Raw genomic sequence first — 18,390 nt, forward strand, 5'->3', positions numbered from 1 at the left:
ATTGCACAGGCTGCTTTGTGTCCCCTGACCTCGGTGAGAAGAACCAGCCTCCCTAAACGTAACAAAATGTATTCGCTTAGAGTTATCAACATTTTATATCGTGTTTATGTAACCCGTGCAAAACCCAAATCTAAAGATGACTAGTTTGAGCTTTACAGGGGTTACTATATCTAAGTGGGCTGCAGTGACATCTTACACGTTTTTTAGATTTGTCCCGTTGCTGAAAGCCAGGCTAGGTGTTTTTTTCCAGTCTTTATGCTAAGCTTAGCTAACAGGCTGGCTAACAGGTTAGTATTGGTCTTCTCATCCAGTGAGAGACAAGACAGTAAATACTTTTATTCATATAGCGCCAAAACATAACAAGTTATCTCATGACACTTTCCATACAGAGCAGGTCTAGACGTACTCTAAATTATCTACAGACTAACATTTCCACCATGAGCGAGCACTTGGCGACGGTGATGAGGAAAACCGTCCTTTAACAGGCAGAAACCTCGAGCAGAACCAAACTCTGATGCTAACAGGCCGCCCTGCAGCTCGCCACATTTCTCAAAGTGTGAAACTCTTTCTTTAAAATGCTTTCAAAGAAATTGGCACCAAAATATGTACAAAGTGGAACTTTTTACAGTTGTGAAATAAACTTCTCACAGAAATTCTTTGACGCCACACAACACTTTTTTTCATTTGACAGATTTACCTGTTAATTAGATCTCGTAAATTGAATCAACTTTTCTAAACATCAAAAGATTTGAAAGCTGTGATTGAAGCACATTACAGAATGCTGCCTTTGTCCGTGAGCCTCACTGATTGTGACAGTTTGTGGCCTCATCCCTCCATCCTGTCACTCTTAAGTGTCCGTAATCTAATTATGGACACTTAAGGCTGTACGTAATCAGATCATGCTGTTGAAAGCAAAAGGTGCTGAACATTTGCTGTTGATCGCGTGTTAGCACAAAACTGTCTGTCATGTCTTAGTGATTTGAAATGTGTGTGTGTGTGTGTGTGTGTGTGAAAGCAATGTAAAACCTAAAACTTAAAATTACATCATCATTCAAATGCCTGCCTCCTCTTCATTGCTCATGAGTGTGAGTCTGTGTGTGTGTGTGTGTGTGTGTGTGTGAAGGCTTTCAGCGTGGGTGACTGCATCAGTGTAACTTGTGATTTTGTCTCCATGTATGTGGGTCCGAGTGCAGCGTGTGTGTGTGTGTGTGTGTGTGTGTGTGTGTGTGTGTGTGTGTATGTGGATTCCAGACAGTCAGTCATGGCTCTCTCTGGGGAGGCGGGTCGCTCTGTTTGGCCGTGCTGTGCTGTCTGATTTTCTTACTTTGTTTTTTTTTTGTTTTATTTTCCAGTCAGAGGGAGCGAGATGGATTTTTGCTGCGTGACTGCAGCCTGTAATATCTCTGCTGCCTCTAGCTGCTTCAGCACACGCTGTGCTTCTTTGTGTGATCCGTTTTATGTGTCTCTTTTATTCAAATATACCTGCATATTTTCATGTTTACATTCTTCTTGCAGTGGCATGCGAGGATTCATGGGCCTGTCTACATTTTTGTCTGTATCCGTGTGTTTTCAGAGAGGCCTTTAAAGGCGCCGTGTTTTATTAAATGTAAATCATTTGATCCAAGACTGTCACAGTCAGTCCCCACTCCGCCTACTCCAGTCTACTAGTTTCCCGCCTTGTGTTTGTCACGCCCCTAATCACCTGTGTATTTAAACCCTTTGTTTCCCCTTCCCCAGTGCCAGATTGTTAGTGTACCATGCGTCCTACTTTCCAGCGTTTCTCTAGTGTGCTTTCCGGTTTCGACCCTTGCCTGTTGTTGGACCCTGCTTTTGCCTTTGGATTGTTTGCCTGCCTAACCTGACTGAACTACCGTGTACCGAAACTTTGCCTGTGATTAAAAGCTAGTTACCTCCTTAATCTGCCTCCCGAGTCCTGCAGTTGAGTCCTGTGTCTGTGCCTTGTAATAAAGACTGATCTAAATGGTTTACTTTATCTCGATCAGAGCCTCAGGACAGTAGTTCCACTGTATTTGGCCTTTTCTGCATTCCTTAATGTTTCACTGCATTTTAAATAATTAAGTAAATGTATTTTGTGGTGCTTTTTTTACAGTATCGGCTGGTTTATGCTGTGATTTTTGTCAAGATAAGCTGTATTTTCCATTTAATTTAGGGGAATGGGATTCAAAAGCTCAAAAAGTACAGTAAACTTTAAAGAATCCAAATTCATTGATTAAAAAGTGCATTTAGTTTCGCGGTCAGACACCCCCTGCCATCTCCTCTCAACTTTTCATGTTCTCAGACGTGCCTAAAACTCGATGTAAGTTTGAAAGTTCAAAAGTTTAATGCTCATGACCTGATATTGGCTTTTCTTGTGATACATTGCCTTTAGCTATACAATTAGAAGAGACTGGAGTTATTTCTGTAGCATTTAGAAATACATTTGAAGTGGATGAGCAAAAAAACGTTAGCAGAACCAATTTCAAAAAGCCTTTAATCACAATCCACGCATATAAGAACTGTCAGAATAAACATTAAAAAATAATAAATCCCTGAGAATCTTCTCCAAATTTTTTTTTCTCTTCCCTTGGCACCACACGCCATCTGAAAAATATTCAAAATTCAGTGCCCAGATATCATGTGAAAGGCCGTAAACTACACACAGTATGTTCATGTTTACCAACCCATCTGCTCTGCGGAGCTTTATAAATAAATGAGAGACAACACACCTAACATCTCGTCTGCGCGGCGAGAGCAGTCAGGTCCAGATCGGTGTTCATGCTGGATCCCATCAGGCATGCTCCTCAGAAGACTTTTTGAGTTCACAGATTAAGACACTTTAGGTCACAGCTTTGTGCATTAGCACGGGCAATTACATGACCATGGTAGATAACTGTATGAGTTAAAAGATGACAGAAGATTAATATTAATCGATTGCATATTTCGCAGACAGCGTAAGTGAAGTTTCACAGCAGCTGTCGCACATCATTACCCAGAGGAAGGTCATTGTTTTCAAGAGAGATTGAGCAACTTGATATTCTGTCATTTTTTTGTGCCAGCTGATCCAATCAATCCAGCATTGCCTCAAATATGCTGACTTCTGTAAGGTGTGTTCCAGAGGTATTCTGGCAGACGAAGAGGAGGAGGTTGTATTTTAGTGGTGCCAAATTGGACTTCAAAGAAGAAGGATTGGACTTGGAGTTCCTCACTCTGCCGCAGTCTATTAGTAGCACCGAGAATGATGCTGTGGTACACTGCAGCACGTACAGTAAGTGAGTGCAACAACTTTTCCTCGGACAGGAATGGCATTATCACCCCATCATCCCACATTACCCCAACTCAACATAGAGAGGAACAGTCATCATTTTCAAAATCTCTGAATCGATTGTTATTAAGCTGCTTTGACACAGTGGGTAACAGTGGCGAGGTGAGGGAATGGTTTTGTATTTCAACCTTTTCACTTTCAGGTAATTATTCTCTCCTTCTTGTGGAAAACGACTTCCCGGCGGCGATCCACTTAGAGCAAATGTGGTCAGTCCGCAGCAGCACACCATGCCGTTCTTCTCTTTTGCAGTCAGAAACAGACAGATTACCATAAAAATCCTGTTGTGTGTTGCTATGGCAGCCGGACCAGTGGAAGTAGTTAACAGTATCAGCAGAAGCAGGCCTGTGCTGGTGGCCACGTAACAAACTCTGATGCTAACCAGGCCCCGCTGCAGCTCGCCACTTAACATCCACTTTACATCTATTGTTTGGCTCAATAAAATGACATCACATGTACGAGCCCAGTGTTTATGCCCACAGACAATCTCTCCCCTAATCCGTCCAGCCTTTTCCCGTCTTTTGTCTTGGGTTTGACGCTCAGGACAGCTAGCCAATCTACCGAACAGAACATCAGGAGACATTTTAAGCAAATCCTCTGCGAAGCCTTGAGGAAAGGACTTTGATCATTTGTCTCTTTATGGAAGTGTTGGCTAATTTTGCCCGATGGCTCTTCCCTTTATAGTCTTTGTGTCGAGCCCGTCTGTCAGTATGGATTGTCGGATTATATCGCTTTTACACACATCTGCAGACCTGCCACCATACGCACATTCAAGCTTATAGTCTAAGCATTCCCTCTTTGTTTACTGGTGTATATATTTACTTTTATTTCCCTGTGGTTGAGTGTGTCTGTCTGTCCTGAGTGCTCTTCTTCTCTGCAGCGTTTTCTTTGTAGCGACAGTTAAAAGTTAAACATCTGGATTGGAGCAGCCACCTGTCAGATTTAAAGTAGCCCATGCCCGTCATCGCAGCTGTCGATACTGCAGAGAGTTTTTAACCTTCCATGTTACTGTCACCAACTACCTGTCTGCCTCTTTTGCACTGTCTCAGCGGTGTTTGTGTCTGTCACCATCACTGCCCCACATCCCATCTACCTGTCTGTCTGTCTGTCTGTGCGTCTGGCCTCTCGACACTGGAGTTGATGCATAGCCAGATTAAGCCTGTCAGATTTGTCACACTTGGCTGGCAGTCAGCGTGACACAGAGCCCGATCACAGACAAGGATGTGACGAATGACGCCTTCAGCCTACCTTTGTTTGGTTTTGCTTTGCCAGTCATTTTATGCATCATTTCACACTCTCACATGTTGTTTTTTTCCTGTGGTAAATGATGTATTAGGTAATTCCTCCAAAAGGAACAAAAATGAAGGTTATTGTTTTCAGGCATTTCTGCTTTATACCCCAAAATGAATTATATAAATATATAATTCATTTTTTTGTTATATACATCATGACATTTATGGGATACTTTGGGTATTTTGAAGTAAGGTTGTGTGAGATTCATTGTCGATGTGTTACCTACAGTAGATGGCGGTCTGCCTACCCAAAGTTTATAGAAGTTTGAAAGAAGCCCACCTAAAAAAGCCAATATCAGTCTTATTAGACTATATTTTCACCACCTTGTCATCAGACGGTCCTTTCTAAGGGGTGTTTATATCGATCTATACTCTTCTTAAAGCCACCAGACTTCATTGAATAAAAACATAATTTTACCTCACAGAAACACAGGAGTCACTGCTCTGTCTCTGGTGTGATCGGTCAGTTTGTTTATGTGCTGTTTATTGTGTGTTTTAACATGATGCACACGCGGTGTAGTTGCATAGATGGAGGCAGCTATAGACCGGTGTAGAGGCAAAATAGCAGCTATCTACTCTAGGTAATAGAATGACTATGTACCTCATACAACCCCACTTCAAATAACCACAACTATCCCTTTAAATACACGAAATACATTCAGATGACACTTTTGTCAAAAGCTACTTACTTCTCCCACATACACAAATTGTAGTTTAGTGCCTTGCTCAAGCACACTTGTGAATAAGAGGAGCCAGGGATCGAAACACAAACACTACAATTACAGTTTTATGGCTTGTACCTTACAGAGCCCACGATGCAAAAAAAAAAGGAGGACAGGGAAGGAGTTTGTGTAGCCTGCAGGTTTGAAGGACAGATGGAGGGCAAAGGCGGGAGGAACTGTGACCAAAACTGCTGTGTACACAAACTCAAAGCTCTGTGTCTGAATGATTATGTGCTGAAGCGTGGTCACTGCTGCTAATGCTGCCTACAGTTAAATAGTGCTGCTTCGGTCCATCACTGAAATGAAACACCTGTGTGAGGGGTGTTCCGGTAATCACTTACAAGACTGACACCTGCCAGCCAGACACAACTTAACATTCACAGCAGCCATGGTGAAATGTATAGCAGATGGCAGCACCGGGTTCAACTGCACTGAAAATGGAACTAAATCCATTTCGACCCAGTGGGCAATAAAACACATTGTTACACTGTGTATTATTTGTAATATACCAAGTAGAAGCCTATTTTAGGCAATAAATCAAGTTCAGGAACGCGTCAGGAAAGTGTAATATTCTGGAAATCTTCAGTTCACCCAAATTATGAAAATAAAAACATATTTTCTGTTAAAGTTTGTGTTTGATTTTATCAGGTTTTAACATGTTTTTCTCTAAGATGTCTGTGCACTCCCAGAAACGGTTTCCCCATTACACTGCTTAATCCACATAACCCTCTGGCAACATCTCCACAGTTACATGTCACAGATAAGTGAGAAAAAAAAGTTGACTGTACTTATTTAGTTGAAGTGATTGCATCAGTCCAACTGTTGTAGACCTGGTTATCTTTGTGCTGTAAAGTTTAAATGCAGGCAAAGCATGAAACTATATGAAAAGAGACAAAATGGTGATAGTCAGGTAACTCATCCATCCATGTACAGTAACTTAAAACTGCTGTCCTTGTTTTCTGTCCTTGGAAGACAAACACTCAGCTGAGTCGTCTCTGAAGTGTGAGACGGTAGCTGCGGGGCCCAACCTTAAAAAGTGCTGTGCTAACTGCAGCCTGGCCATGAGCCAGACTTGTCTAACTAGAGTACAGTATGGATGGGACTAATGAAGCAGACGAAAGTGGATCTTCCATTAATCATTTGGGGTCTTGTATAATCTTCATTTATTCATGTGTGACAGAGTGGCTGTATCCTCAGACGACCTCAGCATACACATACTGTACATCAGTGCAGTGGTCTTGAAACTTGTCTTAAGACCATTTTTTGAAGGTCTTAGTCTCAGACAAAGATGATACAAGATTTTATTTTAAGGCCGGTCAAGACCACAACAGGTTGGACACTAAATTTCCTGTGGATCATCTAATAACACTTCCTGCTTCAGATGTGTACCAATAACTTGATATAACATTTTTGTTACTGTTGACGGCTGTCACCCTCCACTTCACATGCATTCCTAGAAAATGAATAAGAGGGTGAGAAGAAGTCTGGGAGGAGTTGCCAGTAAAATGTTCTGTAATAAAAGTTCTGTAATGGCTGCCTAAACCAGAAAACACACAGCTGTCTGTAGGTCTGCAATGCAACACGTACTAAGACAGCTGGGACCACGCCTCACACAAAGAAATATTAGCACATATTAGCTCTAACAGGAGGCTATATACATACTGTATGGCCTTCACTATATAAACATTGACATAGCCTTGTTGGTTGACTGCTGTATATAATTTGAACAGGTGAGTTGTATATAAATTCACACTCAGTACAGTTGTCATGAACGGGGAAATTAGCTACAGAGACCAAAACTGTTTTTTGTACCAGGCTGTAAACTAGGGATTCAAATTATCGATTAATTCATTAATCGATAGTTGATTGAACTTATCGATCGATTAACGATTAACTGATAAGTAGCTTTTTTTCCTGAGAACATACATTTCTCACAGTGTCTTTAACATAAAGCAAAATATTGCTCATATACTGAATAAAAAATGCATGTTATATTCCTCAACTAATGTTTTATTGTACCAGTTGGGATACGGTACAGATATGGCATTTAACCAAAATAAATTCTGCACAGAAAATTGAAATACATAAAAAAAATAATTGTGCACTGGCTCTCCGGTTGCATGTGAAACATTAAGCAACATAAAATATTTTTGAAAGCTATACAATATGGGCTTAGCCTACACAGTATTAAGCCTACATATCATTATCTGGTAAAGTACTTAGATGAAAAACGTGAAACGTTAGCAGCACCACTTATAATCTCCCTTGTTCTGAGAAAGGTCACAGTAAGATCACCTGGAAACTTACAGTAACATGTAGTACTGAACACAGCTTCAATCATCCCTGAGGAAGGTGACATTAAAATTAGAAGGCCTCTATTAAACAATTTCCCGCAGAAATGTTGAGAGTGACGAGTGAGCTGAGCATGTTTATTTAGACACAGGAGCAGATAGTGATGACGCGCTAGCAATTAGCATTAGCATGTTAGCAATCAGCATGTATTTAATTCTTAGTGGCTAATGCTAATTGCTAGCGTGTCAGCTCGGCTGCAGGTTTTGAAGGTAGTATCTTAGTGAACTCGTAGAGCTGCTGAACTTAAACGTAGCACCGCAGAGTTTACACTCAGCGTCTTTGTCATCATTACATAGTTTGAAATGCTCCATACTCCCTAGATTCAGTTAACCCGATTAATTTAATTTAATCGATTAAATTCTTTTTGATGATTAACCGATTAATCGATTAACTGTTTACATCCCTCCTGTAAACATTTCTGCTGTGAAGTTGGACATTTGAACATGGAGACTTATGGAGACTGACTCACTTCTGGAGCCAGCCTCAAGTGGTTGTTTGAGGAACTGCAGTTTTTTTTACACTTTCCACTGTTGGTTTCACTTCACAGCTACAGAGATTACTGCTTGGTTTAGACACAGCCTCATAATTCATTGGTCTGGTTAATCAAGACCTTTTCTAAAAAAATCTAAAATTTTCTAAAAATGTTATGTTTAAAATGAGACATTTTGTACCTTTTCTATCATAAAATAAGCATATTGACATTTTTACAACTCCTGTCAGTGTTTAAACACTGAAAAACAAATATCTAAAGAAATGAAATTGAGTATCACCCTCAGCCGTTTATAATCTCGGAGACATCCACACACACATAGTTTCATTGTCCAGCAGTGAGACGTTTCATATTTCCTCTCACCGATACTGTTGGATAAGAGTCAAACCAAATATTAACAACATTTTTAAGTGACTTTTTTTTCTCTCACGTCTGTTGCAGCAGAACTCTGAATCACCTCAGTAGCTCCAGTTCTTGGTTTGTTATGCAATCACATTCTTAGCATGTTTCCATTTTCAGTGTAACAGATGCGACCAGCCCCATGGTTTTAAAGTCTGTTCCCTGTTCCGTGTTTGTCTGTCTGACTGCTGTCGCACTGATAAGCACATGTCCCTGTGTGACCCAGCGGAGGAGTCGGAGCTGGCTGTCAGAGTTTCTAGTTATCCCCGTATGTTACAACAGCAGACAGATACAACACGCAGAAATGTCCTGTACTCAAATACTAATAATGCTGTGATGGAAACTCTCCTTACTTTGCCCACTCCGGGGAGGTCAGAGCTCCATAACAGCAGGGCTGGAGCTTGTAAATATACAATGTCAGGCTTAAGAACCGTTGAATAAACTATATACTTGTCATTGTGAAGGTTTGTTTGTTCCTTTATTCAAATAGGGTCTCCTGAGGCCATGTTGGAGTGGTATTTGTATTATTGGAGTTCATTATTTGTCTTGTGCTGCCTTACAGCACAGAAGAAACCATGTCAGGCTAATGTCGTCCCAGAAATGGCCCTGAAAAACACTTTTTGTGTTCTCACAACTGTGCAATTCTTTTCACAAAGAAGGAATTATTAATTATTATTGACCCTAAGTGACCAGGGAAAGCTTTATTCAGTTGCTGTGCTGTGCAGTTGATGTGTTATACTATCAACACCAGTGACACCTGTCGCTGGATATCTCATCCTCAGACCATATGGTTATTCGATAGGTTTGTTCAAACACAGGAACGCAATGACAGCTCTTCAAAAATATCATTAATAAAAAATATGGTAAAGAGATTAAGTAAAATGCAGAGAGATTTATGATTGTGTTGTTTGGCTTCTGGTTTGTGTTTCTTGAGTTTAGACTTTGCATCTTTGTGGAAGGAGGTTGTTGGGTTGGAGATTTGCTGTGGTGTGCCTCTGCTGTTCTTGCCTGATTCCCAACCTTTGAACCAATTTAGTTTTTTTCAACAATTCAAAAACGTCTGGTGTTGTGCTCGTTGACAGCTGTTTCCCATTAAAGCACCTGAGCCAATCAGAGTTTTGTCAGTGGGATTAAAAATGGGGGCATCATCTTCCTGTTCAACCCCCTGCCTCCGAGAAATGTGTTTTCCCAACTAGGTTGTGCTGTAAAACATAATCACTGCCTAAATTTTGCTCAAAGTTTGGTGTTTATGTTAATAACTAAAATCTACATCTACGGCTGGTGGTGTACAAAGTTCAGAACTTTGACTCCAGAGTCCAGAGTTCACATCCTGATTGGACATTGGTGATCCTCTAGACTTTTTGTCTAGTGTGATCATCGGGTTGAAAATCAGGCTCAGCTGTCTTTTGCATAGCTTATTAGTAAATGCTTAAAATTTAAACATGGTATAAACATCATACTTGCTAAACATTAGCAAGTTACTTTTAGGTCAAGTATGTTCGTGATGTTACATGTCAGAGTGCTCCAAAATCACTTTTTTTTTTCTGCTGCCGTCATGTTCTCCAGATTGCTTTGTTCTCGCCGTTGCTCAGACTTTGAAGTCTTACAGCCAGATACATCCAGAGATAAGACGGCAGGCCAGAAGGTGTCCTTACTTGACCAGAGTGCAGACAAACATCCACCCAGAGCTTCAAATCCTGTCATCAAACAGCAAACAACGTGTTCCACACAGCCTGTCATGAAGACTAGCTGTCCTCAGATGACCCAGCACACAAACACACACAGAGCGGCCGTAGTGGTAGTTGTAGTAGTAGTAGTTTTTGTCCTCAGATGACTCTGTAGACAGACAGACAGACAGACAGACAGACAGACAGACAGACAGACAGAGACGGACAGACAGACAGGTAAGCAGCAGAAAGAGCTCATACTGTATACCAGGTTGGAAGAAAATGTTTTTTTAACATCTGTCTGTTCAACTTCCCGTTAATCCACCTCACCTGCCCATGGAGCCTTTCACTAGTGGTTTCTAAATTGGGGTCTGGGGGCCTGCAGGGGTCCTTAATGGGGATCTAGAGGCTTCTCAGCTGTGTTTTTCTACATTATTTTCACTACAGGAAGATACAGAGAATGTATAAGACTAGATTGATATTGATGGATGTTTTGATTGACATGTGACAGTATAATAATACCTCTGGTTGTAGGAAACCTTTATCTGATTGTTCCAAACTCCACTGAAGAAAGTTTAATTAAACAGACTAAAAAGGCAAGGATTCCTGCTCAGATTGAACAATGTTTTTACTGGACAGTGACGATAGACACCCATGGCAACATTTTTGAGGTCCACTGCAGTCATTTGTTTCCCTTGTAACAGCCCTGCTGACATGAGTACAAGCAGAACCTGCTGATTGTAAGATCACAAGAAACAAATGTTTCCTCTGATGTCGCTCAGCAGCTGAACTCAGTTGAAGGCGGTGAAATCACTTAGTTAATGTTGTGACTCTTTGAAGATAGACGGCTCTGATAGCACTGAAATGACTGCGTCATCTTTCAGGCTGTGAAACAGTGAACTCCACAGGCCTCAACAGGGATAAACTGGAGATTAGAGACTCACAGACACACACACACACACACACACACACACACACAGTGAAAACATATCTCTGCATGGATACACAGGCTGCTCTTCTCAATATCAAACACAAGATTACTCTGTGATAATTCTGCTCTAACGCTGTAATAAATTAGTACACTGTGGACACTCCTCTCCTCTCTTTCTACTCATATCCTTTGCTTTTCTCTCACATTCTCTCCTTTCATTTCCTCTTGTTCTCTTTCCTTTTGTTTGCTTCATTTTTCTTTCTTTTCTACTAATTTCTTCTCATATTTTCTCCTCTACTTTCCCTTTTATGTTTTTTCCTCCTCTCCTCTCCTCTTATCTCCTCTCTTTTCTTTCCTTTTCTCTGAATCAAATCAACTTTGATTGGCTAACCTCTGTAAAGCCAAAGTGTCTAATTTCAGCCTTGATGAAGTGTAAATCACAATGACAAATAGGAAAACACAACAACCAATCACAGAGCAGCCAAACCAAAACATATTGGAGAAGAGAACGTCCACTTGAGGCTGGCCACAGACTGAGTCAATCTCCATAAGCCCCCATGTTAAAATGTCCAACTTCACATTCAGCCTGCCTGGGTGTGGCAGCCAGAGCCACCACACAGCTTCACATACTGCTCTTCAGAAACCTGTAGATGACCTCACAGATACAACATCCATTCTTTATACTGTCTATGATTATTACATAACGTGAAAATGTAATAGTATGTTGCATTATGTAATAACCAACCAAAATGTCTTTTTTTGAATCTTTATTTATAAAACTTGTTATAACGTTAAAACTGACACAGAATTGTAGGGTTCATAGACACACACACACACACACACACACACACACATATAACTCTTTTATTTAGCACTCAGGATTCTGCACATATTGATTTAACATAAAACAAAACAAAAAAAACATTGCACAACAAAATACCAATATGGAAGATTGATTTCATTTAAAGTCTTTGTTCTTACAGTTCATCAGACATACCACATGGCCAACAACACTTCTTTCAGTAAGCCGCCACAATAGAATGAACTGTTCCTCTCCAGCATGACCTTCAATAATGTATTGATTGATTTAAATCTGTTGTGTTTAGGCTCGTTCAGAATGAGACAGGCCTGCACAGAATCAATCACAGTTACGTTTGTGACTTCATGCTGACTTGATCGTTGCTCTCCAACGACTGCAAGTCTGCTCTCCGATGTGTTGTCGTGTTTTCCCTCGTTCATTTTGTTAACTTCCTATGTGTTGATGCCGTCATGATTCGCACTTTGCGTTTTGAACTTTGGCAGACTCACTCGTCTTAGTCATGAGCAGACATGATGAATCATCGCTAAGGCACATAATGAAGTAAAGTTTCCTCTACGTCACGGCAGCCCAGTTCCTGCCTTTACTTTTCTACTTGTCAGGGCACCAGCTGTTGCGTGTATCCAAACTGTGATAAGACTCGATAAGAAAGGCAAATGGAGCTGAGATAAGACTAGCTAACTGAGATCTGTCGAACCTTTGCAAACCTCAGACAGGGCGTGTGTTTGTTTACTGTCTGTCTGCTGTTCTCACCAACAAATTCCTCCCTTCTCCGCGTCATCTTGAACTTTTTTAAACCCGCATCTCTTTACTTTGTTTGGTTTCGGTCTCTTTCTCCCACTTGTGATTTCTCCCTTGTGATTTCTCTCTCTCTCTTTTTTTTGTTGTCTAGTTCTTCCCTCTTCCTGCAGGTTGTTTCCCTTGTTTGTCAGCCTTTCTCATCTCTGATTCCCTTTTCCTTCCCCCGGTCATACTCCGAGTGATCTGTCTCTCCTGCATGCTCATTTTAACTCATATGTTCTAAGCGACAACAAAAAGAGTGGTTGCTGTTACTCTTTTACCAAAAGCCGGTCTTCCTCCGATCCCTGTGCCACCCTCCCTCTCCTCCATCCCCCTCCCTCTTTTTTAGATTTCATTCCTTTCCCAGACACACAAAAAAAGCGGCACTTGGCACTTTTGAAATGTAAATAAAGTTTTGTTGTTTCCTTAGCTGTAGCCTCCTCCAGCCCTGTTTATCAGGCAGACTTCAAAGTGGCACACTGACATGTGGCTCTATCTCTCCCCTGCTCTGTGAAATAGGGTCACAGGCGGTGCTTGGCTTTCAGAAAAACTTTCCCTTTCATGTAAGAACCTAGTGGGTGAGAGGAACTAAAGGGGGCCATGCCAGCCAGCCAGCCACCCACCTGCTATCCAAACTGAGACACACACTGGGGCTCGTCCTCTGCTGCGTGCGTGGGTGGATGTGGATGATATTGTTTTTGTGCACATTTCTCAACCGCATCATAGCAGTCCAGCAGTAAGCCCGACCCTTGCTGTTGCTCGGGTGTATCTATCTCGCCTGTTGCTTTGGGTATGTCATGATTTTATTCACAGAGTCTCTCCCTCTGTCTGTGTTTTTCTCTCCTTTCTCTTAGCTGTGGTGCCAGTGTGTGAGCGCCTCAGTGCCTCGTGCTGTGCTCGGGACTGCAGCAACGGGACAAAAGGCGTACGAGGAGAAAGGCCGAGGAGCGAGGCGGCAAAAGAGCTCAGAGAATCGGAGGAGACAGCATGATGATTAAAGCTGAGTTTAAGAGACAAACCTGACTGTGGAGGAGACGGAGGCAGGAAGACAGACTGGGGCATACATAGATTTTAGCTCACCTGCAGCCAGACAGGTAGAAAAACTGAGAGAGCGCCAAGAGTTCAGTGTGCAGGCCATGGCTGCAGGCCTACTGCTGGGAGGATAGAGCTCAGTGCAGTGTAACTTTATAAAACTTCATCCATCCTCTTCTAACCTGACCCCAAATCAGTGCCCCAAAGAGACACCCCCCAACTCCTTCTTTTAACCATCACTATATTCTCCAAATACTGTGTAGCAGTACTGTCCAGAGACAGTTAAACCATCTAAACACAGACTAGTTAAGCACTCGGCTGTGTACTTTAGAGGACTTGAGTGACTGTACGACAGTCGCCCGCCGCACAGTTTGACAGACAGCGGCCTTTTATCCCCGCACATGGACTGTTGATGAAGAAAGATGGCAGTGAGACTGGCAGGCGCCGCCCCTTCCTCCCGGCCACCCTCCCTCCCCCCAGCGGCCGCGGCACGGACCGGTTAAGGTTGGTCTATTGGCATCCATCGCAGCATCGGCAGCAGCTGGCAGATCGCGGGAAGGAGCAGTATGCAGGAAACTGACTTACCGGCTACAAATGCCTTTAAAGGTAAACACAGAGAGAGAGTGTGTGTGTGTGTATGTGTGAAATGAATCTATATGTCAATCTGTGTGTGTGTGTGTGTCAAAGAAGAAATGTGTCCTGACTGGTCAAAGTGTGTTCAGCCTGTGAAGAAGTTGATTGTGTTGCCATGTTAGTTTGTTACATCTTTTTTCATTTCACATGTTTTTATTGACGTTCTGGCATTGAATATAATTGCAGTTCCGAGCACGTATAGAAGCACACGTTTCATAGTTTCTCAAGTACCCAAACAAAACACTGAACCAGCAGGCGTCGGAACAAACACGCTACAAAACAAAACGTGGAAAAACAAAACAACAAGAAAAAAACCCACACACACACGCCTACACCACCACGCTGACATATTTACATTCAACTTACTGCGATATGCTGTTGTCAGGTCCAATGTTGTTAATCCAGAGGGGTCCAACGTGTCCGGGACCGCTTGCCAAATCTTAATAATTCCTTTCGAGGGGTGTACGTCAGCTTTTCCAGCGGGGGTTTTCTCAGTACCTCCTTATACCGAACATCCTCTTATGGCCACGTGTTGGTCATCTTGTAATTTATTAAACTTTAAAATTAAATTAGATGATTTCGATATGGAGATGTCACCTTCATTTTGTGTTAAAACAAGGTTCTTCTAGATTTCGGCACAGCGTTTCAGACATTTTGACTCGTCACTGGTGTTCCTAATAACATTAAACATGTTCTTTTCATGTGACAGCGAGCCAAAGCAGCTAAATGGAATTCAGCTATCATTAATTTGATCATTTACACCTGCGCTCCACCTGCAGTGACATGTCAGAGTGTCTTCTGTGAAAAAGGCACGCCGCCTGAGTCTATGCTGCCTGCATACTTAGCTGATTGGCCAAAGATGGTTTTCTAAAGATAGAAATGCCACTTTTGTGTAATTTGGATGCTTGAAAAGGAGCGGAAAGTGTTTTCACTGTTCAAAAACCAGCCGTCTTCACCCAGGTTAACAGTTTCGCCCATTTCACCACGCCACTCTCAGACAGGCATTTAGCAGCTAGCTCGTTAGCAGAGGGCGAGCGTAGATGACCGGCAGCTGGCGGATGGCGAACAGTGGTTGAAATCTCCCGCTTTAAAGCCCACATGCACCCAGACAGGTGTTTCTATTTATTCCAGCTGATTAGTACCCCGCTCAGGTCGGAGCTGAGTGCAGCTATGCTGTGGCTGCAAAAGGTCAAACTTCATGAACCAGTAAGAATGATAAAGGTGTAACTTCTCCCACCCAAACAGGTGCAGTAAAACTAATACAAAGACCCGCTGAGATGTTAATCAAACAGGCTGTTTTTTCTTTTTTTTATTAATGTCAACAATAACTGCATCACTACCCTGATTCTCTTCATGGAGGAACAAGAGAATTAAGCATATATGCTTGTTTTGATACTATGTAGGTGATAAATACAGTCCTGGAGTGTATTTTATCGAAATTAAATAGAAATTGGTCTTATTTTGAGTTTGTTACTTATCTTTTATGTAATCACTCCAGCATTGCCTCAATAACCCCATGCAGTCACAGCTTGCATCTCTCCAGATGTGTTGTCAAAAAAAAAAAGCCTGCTGCAACTTCTTATAAAACATCTTTATAATTTGCAGACTCAACTATACACGCGTCCATGCAAGCACATGCATGCATGTGAGTGCTAATTCTGTATTTGGACATTTATCAGAGAATCAGACAGGTTGCACTCTTTGAGGTGAAAAGTTCACAGTGCTGCAGAGAGAAATAATAAGCACTTAAATAAGGAATAAGAAGAAATAAGCTGCCCACAGTATTAGCCTCTGTAAACTTGAGCTCAACAGTTTCTCATTAAAACATAATCACCTACTCTAATTATGATTGTTGGAGCTGAAGTCGTATGCAAGTGTTCAGAGGAGACCTGGCTCTTCTTCTTTCAGCTGAAACACGACCAAAGCCAAACACCCAACAAGCTCTGGTTCCAGAACGGGTTCAGACCTGTGACCGTGCTGACCGGCTTCACTCAGATCATGAGATGAATTATGTTTATTTAAAGATTTAAAACCAAATCCACAGGAATGCATTGAGACTAAGTACAGCCCACAGTAAATGGCTGCTTATTCAGATATGAAGAAGACAATAGTTCTAAGAATGACACTCTATTTTTAATTAAATCTACCAGAGCAACAGTGTTAGCAGAATTATCACAGACAATGGATTACAGTGAATAAATAATAGAAGAATACAAATCTAGAGTACTGAGTCACACAGACACACACACACACACACAGAGGCACACTGTTGTCTTTGTTCTTCCCATATGTTGAGTTTTCATTATTTCCTCCATTTCTCCTGTGTTTTATTTTTACACTTGAAAGTTGCCATGAAACATGAAACAGAGTGCTGTGTACTTCCTCATATTTACACATTTCCCGTAAAAACAGGGAGATATGGAGCCACTTATTCAGATATTGATTGCCGTTTACTGTCGCTAATAGCGCTGAGTACGTTTACACCCTCACCGCTATGCACGGCAGGCAACGCTATGAGCTACTGTCAGCGTCTGCCTACGGACTCCGGGAACAAACACAGCCTTTGACACCAGCAGTGGCCAGTTTGGCGGGATATACAGAAGTGTAGTCAGTCTGAGTCAGTTCAGTTAGAGACAACAGTTAGTGCTTCACTACTTGGTACCTCTGTAGTGTAACTTTATTCCCTTTTGGTCACAGAGGCCGTGCTCGACCCCGGTCTAGTCCGGATGCCGTGCCCAGTTCGGTTGCCTGCTAACGTCAGATTCAGTTAGCAGCAATTAATTACAGGTTATCTGCTTTAGCAAGTGGTTAGGCTAAAGCTATCTGTCCACAAGGAAAGTCCATAAGTCACAAGAAAAGCAGCAAATTTCACCAAAATCACTCAATAAAGTTATAAAGCAAGCAGTAAGCAGTGAGGCCCGGTAGCAGCCCTCACAATCGCTCATAGACATCATAGTCATCAAACCGGAAGCATTCCGCTCCGGCGGCATCAGAAGACAGAAAGCTTTCAATTGTCGATGCAAAATTAGTATATGCTACCAAGTGCAGGATGAGTCATCAACAAGTTTGTGTCTTTTATCTGGAAATGATAAACTCTAAAATACCACGAAGAATACCTGAACAATGACTTTCTTACCATTGCTGGGCCAGATACTGAAGTACAAGGGACATATAGTGCTGGACATACAGTAAATAATGCACTCACATCCAGTTTGACTTCATGAGCACTTTAAATGCTGCACATAAAACATGTTGACAGATTACAGGTGTAGACAGAGCCATCTTTTCAGAAACACCTGCGCTTTACCTACTATGATGAGTCTCATGGTGAAGACTGAGTCTGAAATGTCTGAGGAAGAAGAGATCTTAGCAGACCTTTGTAGTCCGTTTCTCATCTCTGCTCGAGGCTAGCAGCTCAAGGCCTGACCAGCATAACACACCAGAACCTTTGATCAGACTGTCTTATGTTTGAGTTGCATTGTGGGTGATGTGCCAGGTTTTGACAAAGAGGATAAAAAGAAGAAAAAAATCTCTGCTTGTGTTGATCAATTTTGATGCTTTGTTAAAAACTGTACATCATGAGTTGACACCGTCATAGGAGTGTGATGCTGTGTGTTAAGTTTTTGTTTTGGTTACTCAGACAGACATGTATTCTTCACATACTGCCCTGTGTTTCCTGTTTAAAGACAAAAAATGGAAACTGTCCGCATGAAAAGTGTTGACAGGTTTTTCTTTTCACCACCTCTTGCAGAATGAAGCCGTCCTGTGTGTGTTTTCCATCATATGAACAAACAGCTCCTTCATACAGACTTATGCAGATAATATACCCGTGAAGGTGACTGATAACATTCTCTACAGCGTTGTCTCATGTCCCCTCCCAGTCAGGATTTTCAAGCTACTGCAGTGAATTTCGCATTCTGCCATTTTCTCTTTGATTGCTGTGAGTTTGGAGTCCT

At 41.8% G+C, this 18,390-nt stretch overlaps 1 protein-coding gene across 4 annotated transcripts in view; it reads left to right on the forward strand.

The window, feature by feature from the left end:
- Window positions 1–18,390, forward strand: part of ldlrad4b (low density lipoprotein receptor class A domain containing 4b) — a 206,266-nt gene that overhangs the window by 65,558 nt on the left and 122,318 nt on the right. For 2 of the 4 annotated variants that reach the window (XM_010752195.3, XM_027286784.1), the window contains exon 2: window positions 13,624–14,407. The exons of 1 other annotated variant lie outside the window; for it this stretch is intronic. In XM_010752195.3, coding sequence (XP_010750497.2) covers window positions 14,368–14,407 — 40 coding nt within the window. In that variant the 5' untranslated portion in view covers window positions 13,624–14,367. Of the gene's footprint in view, window positions 1–13,413; window positions 13,506–13,623; window positions 14,408–18,390 lie in introns of those variants that run through there. One more of the 4 variants, XM_027286783.1, reaches the window with a different exon arrangement.

Source organism: Larimichthys crocea, chromosome XIII (assembly GCF_000972845.2).
Source record: "Larimichthys crocea isolate SSNF chromosome XIII, L_crocea_2.0, whole genome shotgun sequence".
Lineage (NCBI taxonomy): Eukaryota > Metazoa > Chordata > Actinopteri > Sciaenidae > Larimichthys > Larimichthys crocea.